General features: G+C 41.8%; 3 protein-coding genes across 3 annotated transcripts; all 3 read left to right on the top strand.

Moving 5' to 3' along the window:
* Positions 1–527: 527 nt before the first annotated feature.
* Positions 528–1,576, top strand: LOC111674231 (follicle-stimulating hormone receptor-like; the record flags this gene model as incomplete). Its single annotated transcript, XM_023433706.1, has 1 exon — positions 528–1,576. A coding segment is annotated over one exon (1,028 nt), but the record flags the coding sequence as incomplete, so codon positions are not given.
* A 182-nt stretch (positions 1,577–1,758) lies between these two features.
* LOC111674230 (lutropin-choriogonadotropic hormone receptor-like) lies at positions 1,759–6,389 on the top strand. Its single transcript, XM_023433705.1, has 5 exons — positions 1,759–1,778; positions 2,377–2,487; positions 2,626–2,918; positions 5,814–5,993; positions 6,094–6,389. The coding sequence occupies exons 1-5, from the start codon at positions 1,759–1,761 to the stop codon at positions 6,387–6,389; spliced, it is 900 nt and encodes a 299-aa protein (XP_023289473.1).
* Positions 6,390–7,918: 1,529 nt separating this feature from the next.
* On the top strand, positions 7,919–9,840 carry LOC105696067 (leucine-rich repeat-containing G-protein coupled receptor 6; the record flags this gene model as incomplete). The annotated part of the gene is made up of 6 exons (XM_023433704.1): positions 7,919–7,981; positions 8,089–8,232; positions 8,384–8,524; positions 8,602–8,667; positions 8,743–8,886; positions 9,769–9,840. Coding segments are annotated over exons 2-6 (563 nt in total), but the record flags the coding sequence as incomplete, so codon positions are not given.
* Positions 9,841–10,056: the final 216 nt, after the last annotated feature.

Here is a 10,056-nt window from a genome sequence, read left to right as displayed (position 1 = left end):
GTTCAAACGCGAGTTTATCGATTACCAGAGTGTTCTAAATTGTCGTAAAATTGTCCTGACCCTTTCGATTCTCATATCAGAGCCTTCGATAATTGTATATCGATCTAAATATGAGAGCTCGACGCCATTTTGGTTCTGGTCTGGGCTGAGTTAAACAATTTTTTCCAAAAATCCAAATTTTGAACGTGTCAGGACAATTCTTAGATGATCAGGAGTGATGTGTCAAAGTTTCGGACAGTTTGGTCCAATACCCTTAAAAAAAAGTGTTATATTCGAATCGACTGATTTGAAAAGGGTGTTTCACTTCACCTTAAAGTGTTTAATGGCAGATAAAAAAAAATACGTGTCGCTTAGTTTATAGTCTACTATGACATACTATAAATGAAATGAAATCGGAGAAATCTTCCTTGTATCTAAGTTCAGTACCTCTCGATCCTCCCCTCCTCTTTCCTTAATGAAATTCCCTTTTTCTTTTTATTACCTTATCTTTAACCTTAAATCGACTTGTAAAAATTCCACATCCACAGGTCTCCTTGCAGTAGTGGACGCCTCCACCCTGGGCGAGTTCCGGATGTATGCGATCCCCTGGCAGATGTCAGCGGGATGCCAACTGGCCGGCTTCCTGGGGGTGCTGAGCTCCGAGCTGAGCGTCTACACGCTGGCAGTGATAACGCTAGAACGGAACTACGCGATAACGCACGCAATGCACCTGAACAAACGTCTCTCCCTCAAGCACGCAGGTTACATAATGACCCTGGGCTGGGGTTTCGCCCTGTCGATGGCGACCTTCCCGTTGATAGGAGTATCGGACTACCGGAAGTTCGCCATTTGTCTGCCCTTCGAAACCACCGGGACAGCCTCTCTCACCTACGTCGTGTTCCTGATGCTCATCAACGGGGTAGCCTTCCTCATCCTCATGGGCTGCTACCTCAAGATGTATTGCGCGATCCGGGGCTCGCAGGCCTGGAACTCGAACGACTCTCGAATAGCCAAGAGGATGGCCCTCCTGGTGTTCACCGACTTCCTCTGCTGGTCGCCCATCGCGTTCTTCTCGCTGACCGCGACCTTCGGCCTCCAGCTCGTCTCCCTGGAGCAGGCCAAGGTGTTCGCCGTCTTCGTGCTTCCGCTCAACTCCTGCTGCAACCCCTTCCTCTACGCCATCCTGACGAAGCAGTTCAAGAAGGACTGCGTGCTGATCTGCAAGGCCATCGAGGAGTCCAGGGTCACCCGGGGGATCGGAAGATGCAGACACAGCTCGAATTTCAGCAACAGGCAGACCCCCGCGAACACGAACAGCCTGGTGGACAGGTCGTCCAGGGAGAACCAGCCTCCACCTTGTGCGTGCAATTCGAGACTCCTCGAGGATGGTCAGTGTCCTGGGGGGTGGTGGGGGAAGAGGCTGCTCTGGCTGTGCCCCAGGGAACGGCGACGTAGGAGGAGGCCCCGACACCCCAGGACCGATCAGTATGCCTATCAGATCGCCGAGATCCAGCAGAAGCAGCACAAGAGAGCATCTTCGGTCTCCTCCAGCGAGAACTTCTCCTCCTCCAGGTAGCGATGAGTCCATACCAAAAGCAGCGATACTTTTACTTATTACCCTAGTAGCACGGAATAATTTATATATCTATTTTCTTGAAATCTTTACTAAATATTTCTTTTGTTAAATATTTCAAGTAAGTAGCACGGAATNAGAAATATTTATAAATTATTCTACGCTACTAGGGTTGTTACAATAGGAATTACATTTACATTGTAACGATGATAACCTGTAATTGGAAGTACTTTTGACGGAGTAGTCGCCATCTGTCCCTTGAGATATTTATCGAAGATTACAAAGAAATATTTATAAAATATTCTATGCTACTAGGGTTGTTACAATAGGAATTACATTTACATTTAACGACGATAACCTGTAATTGGAAGTACTTTTGACGGTGTAGTCGCCATCTGTCCCTTGAGATATTTATCGAAGATTACAAAGAAATATTTATAAATTATTCTACGCTACTAGGGTTGTTACAATAGGAAATTACATTTACATTTTAACGACGATAACCTGTAATTGGAAGTACTTTTGACGGTGTAGTCGCCATCTGTCCCTTGAGATATTTAGCGAAAATTACAAAGAAATATTTATAAATTATTCTACGCTACTAGGGTTGTTACAATAGAAATTACATTTACATTTTAACGACGATAACCCGTAATTGGAAGTACTTTTGACGGTGTAGTCGCCATCTGTCCTTTGAGATATTTATCGAAGATTACAAAGAAATATTTATAATTTATTTTACGCTACTAGGGTTGTTACAATAGAAATTACATTTACATTTTAACGATGATAACCTGTAATTGAAAGTACTTTTGACGGTGTAGTCGCCATCGACGACCTCTAAAGAAAGATTCCCTTTTCAGGAACCTGGAGAGCAATTACGTGGAGCACATACACCCGGACGCGTTCACAGACATAAGACAATTGAAGGACCTGTAAGTAGAGCTCGAGGACTCATCGGAACACTTCTTCAAAACATTTCTCCTATTTACTAAGTGTCATTTAGAAAATGACGCGTTCACGCCTTACGAGCACGTCAGCCCTCAAAATGCAGAAATTCCTCGTCGTTTCAGGAACCTGGGGAACAATGTGTTCCCTACGTTGCCGATTAAAGGTCTGTCGGGATTGTTGCACCTAAAGACGTTCAATAATCCCGCCCTGAGGGAGTTCCCCTCGCCGGATCAGTTCCCGAGGGTGCAGACGATGGTCCTTTCCTATGCGTACCATTGTTGCGCCTTCCTGGCGATCGAGCTCGAGGAACCCGTCACCAAAGTCCCTGTCCAGGAGTCGGTGCTATTCCCGACGGACAATGAGTTCGACATGAGCCTCTGGAACTCGAGTCTGACCGATATCTGGCCCCAATTGCGTGAGTAGACTCTTAGAGGTCCTCTAAGTGCCCCTGACTCCCACACCCCCGCCTATCGATGCTTCAAAAAAAAAGGAGAAAACTGTCCAACGTTTGCACCATTTTTTGCATATTTTTCCGATATTTTTTGCATATTTATTAGCGTCCCAAATAAATCAACTCTCATTTTCAAGCCCACGCTCGCTAGAGTCGCGACAATATCATATACCAGGTGTAGAAGTATGAAACAGGAATTTCCCTATAGATGGTGCTAGTGAGCAGTTTAGGGGCCATAAGTGCGCTACTGCAGCGCCATCATCTCCCCCTAACAGCTGACGAAGATTTTGAACATACAACAACCCAAGTTTCATACAGCAGTATATTTTTCTATAACCTTAAACATGTCGAGTTTTGTGCCTACGAACTGCGATTTGTGGACAGCATTGGTTTTCTGTTATCATTTGAAGAAAACTGCTGCAGAATCGCATCGAATGCTTGTCGAAGCTTACTGTCAACATGCTCTTGGTAAAACGCAGAGTGCTTCGAGTGGATCAAAAAATTCAAAAGTGGTGATCTTGACATGAGAAACGAAGAGCGTGGGAAACCACCAAAAAAGTTCGCAGACAACGAATTGCAAGCCTTATCGGATGAAAATGATACTCAAACTCAAGAAGAACTCGCGGATCAACTGAATGTGACGCAGAAAGCCGTCTCCATTCGTTTGAAAGCTATGGGAAAGATTCAGAAAGTGGGAAAATGGGTTCCGCATGAACTTAATGAAAGGCAGGAAGAAAATCGAAAAACCACTTGTGAAATTCTGCTCGACAGATGCAAAAGAAAGTCATTTCTCCATCGAATCGTGACAGGTGATGAAAAATGGATATATTTTGAGAATCCTAAGCGTCGTAAATCATGGGCGAATCCAGACGAACCATCGACATCCACTGCAAGTCAAAATCGCTTTGGAAAGAAGACAATGCTCTGTGTTTGGTGGGATCTATTATGAGCTGCTAAAACCTGGTGAAACTGTTAACACTGATCGCTACCAACAGCAAATGATCGATTTAAATCGGGCATTACATGAAAAACGACCGGAATATGTAACAAGGCAACACAAAGTCATTTTGCTCCATGATAATGCCCCATCACACACAGCAAAACGGGTCAGGGAAACGATCGAGGCGTTCAGTTGGGAAAAAAATACTAGCGCATACGACTTATTCTCCAGACTTGGCTCCATCGGATTATCATCTATTCGCATCACTGGGACACGCTCTCGCTGAACAACGCTTCAATTCGTATGAAAATGTACGAAAATGGCTCGATAACTGGTCTGCTTCAAAAGAAGAATAGTTTTTTTGGCATGGCATTCATAAATTGCCGGAGAGGTGGTAAAAATGCATAAATAGCAATGGACGTTATTTTGAATAAAATATTTTTTATCGTTTTCAAACAACGGACGTGTAATTTTTACAAAAAAATTCCGGTTTCATACTTCTACACCTGGTAAGCGCGTTAGCCTCGGCCGCCCGAGTCTCTTTACGGGCGTAGACTCGACTCTCTTACAAGGAAGGTATCCCAGGTCGATCTCTCCGATTTCATTTCTTTTATAATATGTTATAGTAGACTAAGAACTAAGCGACACGTATTTTTTTTATCGGCCCTTGAGGTGAAGTGAAACACGTCGAGGAACTTGATCGACGTCGATAAAGAAGATTTTTCTAAATGCCTACGTTGCCGTCTTTTGTTTTTATATTGACAGCTGTGTCGAATTATATTGGGTATTGTACCAAATGGCATACTCCACCTGTCGTTTTCGTACAAGAATTATAAAGAAATCCAAGTAAAACTCCAGAAATCCTCTGGATTCATGCTTTCTGGGGGCCTAATAGACTGCAGAGGGACCTCCTGCGCCATCTGTGATTATCTGGTCAATTAAATTTTCACTCCGAGACCTCGTATTTCCATCGTCTTAGCACAGAAGCGCATAAGACACTTTTTTGCCTGGAGGTCCCTCTGCAGTCAATTACGACCCCAGAAAGCATAAACCAGAGGATTTCTAGAGTTTTACTTCAATTTCTTTATAATTATTGTACGAAAACGACAGGTAAAGTATGCCATTTAGTACAATACCCAATATAAACTTTAAGGTGAAGTGAAACACGTCGTGGAACTTGATCGACGTCGATAAAGAAGATTTTTCTAAATACCTACGTTGCCGACGTTCGTTTTTATATTGACAGCTGGCTCGAATTATATTGGGTATTGTACCAAATGGCATACTCCACCTGTCGTTATCGAACAATAATTATAAAGAAATCGAAGTAAAACTCCAGAAATCCTCTGGATTCATGCTTTCTGGGGCCCAAATTGACTACAAAGGGACCCCCTGCGCCATCTGTGATTTCCAGGTCAATTAAATTTTCCCTCCGAGACCTCTTATTCCCATCGTCTTAGCATAGAACCGCATAAAACCCCTTTTTTGCCTTTATCCCGTTCAAATGCGAGTTGATCGATTACCACAGTGTTATAAATTGTCATAAAATTGTCCTGACCCTTTCGTTTCTCATATCAGAGCCTTCGATAATTGTATATTAATCGAAATATGAGAGGTCGACTCCATTTTAGTTCTGGTCTGGGCTAAGTTAAAAATTTCTTTCCAAAAATCCAAATTTTGAATGTGTCCGGACAATTCTTAGATGATCAGGAGTGATGTGACAAAGTTTTGGAGAGTTTGGGCTGATACCCTTAAAAAAAAGTGTTGTATTCGAATCGACTGATTTGAAGGGGGTTTCACTTCACCTTAATGGGTAGTAGTATCCTTTTGTTTCTTTGCTTATTCGCGCCCGTGTACACCCCCGAACCCCTGAGCGCGAGGCTTGCGATTTGCGGCACTGAAGTGACGACGTTTTTTAGATAACTTGAGCGAGAAATTCGGCTCAGAAATAAATGAACTTTGGGATAACTTTGGTTCAGATTTTACCTACCCCGGCAACCTGCCGTCATATGTCGAGGATTATTTCGACGACCATGAAGGCCGCAACATCCAGGAGGAACAGACGACCCCGTCCCACGTGCAATGTTTGCCGCAGCCTGGTTTGTCGATTAATTGATACTCGTCAATTGCGGATATTAATGGAAGTGGCGTTACCAGGCAATTTGGTGGAGGCCCTGGATAATTAGCGCATTATTTCAGGACCCTTCTTGCCCTGCGAGGACCTCTTCGACTGGTGGACCCTGAGGTGCGGGGTGTGGATCGTTTTCCTCTTGGCGATGCTCGGAAATGGGACGGTCGTCTTCGTCCTGATATTCTCCAGGAGCAAAATGGATGTTCCCAGGTTCCTGGTCTGTAACCTGGCCGCGGCGGACTTCTTCATGGGCATCTACCTGGGTAAGGGGTCTTTAGGGTCTGGGAAGACGTCCTGGAGTGGAGTAAAGAGGGCAGAGGGTCCTAGGAACACTGATCAGGGACCCTTGGGTCTTTATACTTGATAAATCTAGGGAAAAATAACCCTGGAAGGAGTGTAGAGTCCCGCCCCAAGTATATTTCACCCTCTAATGGGACCTACACGGAGAGAAAAATGTTGTTATAATTACTACAATTGGGGTTGATATAACAGCAATCGCTGGGATATATAAGGACAGCGGTTCTACAAAATTATTACTCTGCTCGTAATGTCAAATGTACAATTTCATTGAAGTACACGTTGTTACTAAGAATGATTACAGTTGCAACGATACGACAGGTATATTTACAATAGTGACGGCATAAACTCGTCAACTGAAGCAATGGTTACCACATGACACGTGTACATGATGACGTTCGCTAGTGTACCCTTTACCGTTGATAGGGTAAGTCCGGGATAGTTGGACCATGTTTTTTTAAAGTCATTTTTTCTGAAACTTCGCAATGTCTAGGATTTGGTATATTTTTTTTATAATATGTATATATGACCTTGAACAGTTGTAAGCACTTCTCCAGCTGTTACACTAATCACACTTGAAGTTATGATTTTTTCTTTTTTTTACTCGGTAGTCCATCTATCCCGGGGGAACTCGGGTTAGATGGACCACCTCCTAGGGATTGATGGACCTCTGGTATACGTTACTAAATCAGGGTGTAACACAAGAAATACATGTTATCAAAGGTATAAACATTGTTTATTTCAAAGTATAAAGTTATAAACTGCTTGAAAAGTGATTAGTATAGAGTTATAAACTATTTGAAAAAGGATAAGTAAATTTGATAGTAAATATACTTAGAAAATATAGGTAGTCTGATTTATATTCACATCCATCCATCCATTCATCCATATATCCATTTATATAGAAAGTAAAGCCCTAATAGGAGATATGGTCCGCCTATTCCAGGTTTTTTCAAGTAGTCCATCTATCCCAATTGTCGGGGATAGATGGACCAGTTNTCAACAAATATCTTAGACATCTTCGAATGAAATCTACGAGATATCTTTAAAAATCTATCGCCTGAGATATTTAGCAAAGATTAGAAAAAAATATTTAGAAATTATTCCGTTCTACTAGAGATCCTATGTTCAAAAAACGTCCATAGCACGTAAATCCATATCCTATTAATATTTTAATATTTTCAAAGAATATTCTATGAGCCTCTGTGCGACCATCGATAATAATTCTAAGGTAAAAAATGTTTATAAATTATTCAAACTAAACATGCCATTAAGATTTTCAACATATATCTTAGATATCTTCGAATGAAATCTACGAGATATCTTTAAAAATCTATCGCCTGAGATATTTAGCAAAGATTACCACAAAACATTTAGAAATTATTCTGTTCTACTAGAGATCCTATGTTCAAAAAACGTCCATAGCACGTAAATCCATATCCTATTAATACTGAAATATTTTCAAAGAATATTCCATGAGCCTCTGTGCTATGTATTTCTGCTGTCTGGGTCTTTATCATCATCCTTGCCCTCTACACGATATCACCAAGATCATAATTAAAATTATATTATCGGTCCTCTCGGTTGCAGAGAACTCGATGACAATTACCTGGCGGCCATTCCCTTGGCCATAACGCGACTTCTGCACCTCGAAGACCTGTAAGTATCGCCCTCGTTCGGCGATAAATAGTAATTAGTTTGAAAATTCAATGACCATTTACTTATTTATCATATCCTTGTAAAACCAATCCCAATTATTTGGGCAGGTCGATGAGCAACAACAGGATACACAGCCTCGACGGGAGCGTTCTTCGGCATGCTCCTCACCTGGTGTTCCTCGATCTCAGGGGGAACCCCATCAAGGAGATACACAAAGACACGTTTCGAACCCACCAAAAACTACGTAAGTTGTAAGTATTAATCCTCTCGCATAGGAGTAAACGCAGGAGAGGAGGAGTCGGCTGTAAAAATTGTTCTCGCCGTGAGAATAACGAAGTAATGGAGCGTACCGGACGAAGATTCCCATTTCCGAGATCACCAGGAGCGTCGATGAAATTCCAGGATACTGTCCAATTTGAGGGAGCTGAAGGAGTTCCCTGACCTGAACTCGACGAGGTCCTTGGAGGTGCTCAGGTTGGACAGGGCCCACCTGAAGAACGTGCCCTCGGACCTCTGCCAGAAGTGCCCGAAACTGAAAAGTTTGTACGTGGAGGTCGAATCCGGGACCTTGCTCACCTTGTTCATTGTAGATTCTACGGAGACGTTACTTTTTATTTCAGGGACATGAAGTCCAACCAGCTGAGTCGCATCCCTGATCTGCGAGAGTGCAGGGACCTCCGGGTTTTGTAAGTACAGAGACTGGAAGAGGTCGTTCGGGTGGGGAAACGATTTTAAAGGGTATTGGTAATTGCTCTTTGAAGGGACTTGGCGAGTAACGCGATATCCTCCCTGTCGGGCCAACCCTTCAAGAACCTAGGGGCCCTCCACGATCTCCTCCTCTCGCATAACAACCTCAGGAACATCCCAAAGGATGCTTTCGTGGGCCTCACGCGCCTACAAGTGCTGTAAGTCGTGGTCCATGGTGAAATCATCTAGTAGCACAAATTATCCCCACATCCCTAGTAGCACAAATTATTTCTCCCATATTTTCTATATATTTAACGAATATCGTACATATAGGAAATATTGGGTTGATGCATAAGTCATTGCGCATTTTTTCAAATATATAAATGTGCGCAGAAATTAAATGTTTTTTTAGTACAAGTGCTGTAAGTCGAGGTCGATCGTGAAATCATCCCTAGTAGCACAAATTATTTCTTCTATATTTTCTATATATTTAACGAATATCGTACATATGGGAAATATTGGGTCGATGCATAAGTCATTGCGCATTTTTTTAAATATTTAAATGCGCGCAGAATTTAAATGTTTTTTTAGTACAAGTGCTGTAAGTCGAGGTCGATCGTGNATCCCCTTAATTGCAATTTATTTTTCCCTTATGTGGGCAGTGATTTTTTTTTTCTTTTGATATTCGTAATAAACGTAAGGGTTATGTCGGTAAACGAAACATTCGAATAATGAGGATAATTAAACAACTATGCCCCAATTCTTCTATTTTGCGAAATATTGAATAATTAAACCACGCTCAAATTCTTTAATTCTAGGAAATTCGGACATTTTCTTCTTTACTATTTTAATTGCAATTTATTTTTCCCTTATATGGGCAATCATATTTTTTTTTCGTTTGATGTTCCTAATAAACGTAAGGGTTATGTCGGTAAACGAAAAATTCGAGTAGTTAGGATAATTAAACCAATTCATCAATTTTGGAAAATATTGAACTTTTTTCTTCTTTTACTTTTGTCTTCCAAGGACAATCATATTTTTTTCTTTTCATGTTGCCCTTAAATTGTCATATTAACGGCAGGCTTTTCGTATTTTTGCAGAGATCTAACGAGCAACAACATTACGGACATTCCAGTACATGCCTTCCACCCGTTTTCCAACCTCGAGATTTTGTAAGTAAAAGAATCGACGTAAAGAGCATAGAGACTAGAGATCAGAGCGTTTATTACGTATTTTTGACGAGAGCGCTCACTTCTCGCACTTTCATCTCACGTGGACTTAATCACCTAATTACATATTCGCTATACGAAAGAACGAGATAAGTAGCACTTCCGGTCTAGTAATATTTTAAATAAAGGTATATACCTTGTAAATTGAAAATTGTTGAG

Source organism: Orussus abietinus, unplaced genomic scaffold (assembly GCF_000612105.2).
Source record: "Orussus abietinus isolate OABI.00-Male unplaced genomic scaffold, Oabi_2.0 scaffold1033, whole genome shotgun sequence".
Lineage (NCBI taxonomy): Eukaryota > Metazoa > Arthropoda > Insecta > Hymenoptera > Orussidae > Orussus > Orussus abietinus.
This window is presented reverse-complemented; position numbering and strand designations above follow the sequence as displayed.

Coding starts and splice junctions, on each gene's coding strand:
- LOC111674230 (XM_023433705.1), top strand. CDS start 1,759: ATGATAACCTGTAATTGGAA. Junction 2,488..2,625: donor ATAAGACAATTGAAGGACCT/GTAAGTAGAGCT, acceptor TCGTCGTTTCAG/GAACCTGGGGAACAATGTGT. Junction 5,994..6,093: donor GCAATGTTTGCCGCAGCCTG/GTTTGTCGATTA, acceptor GCATTATTTCAG/GACCCTTCTTGCCCTGCGAG.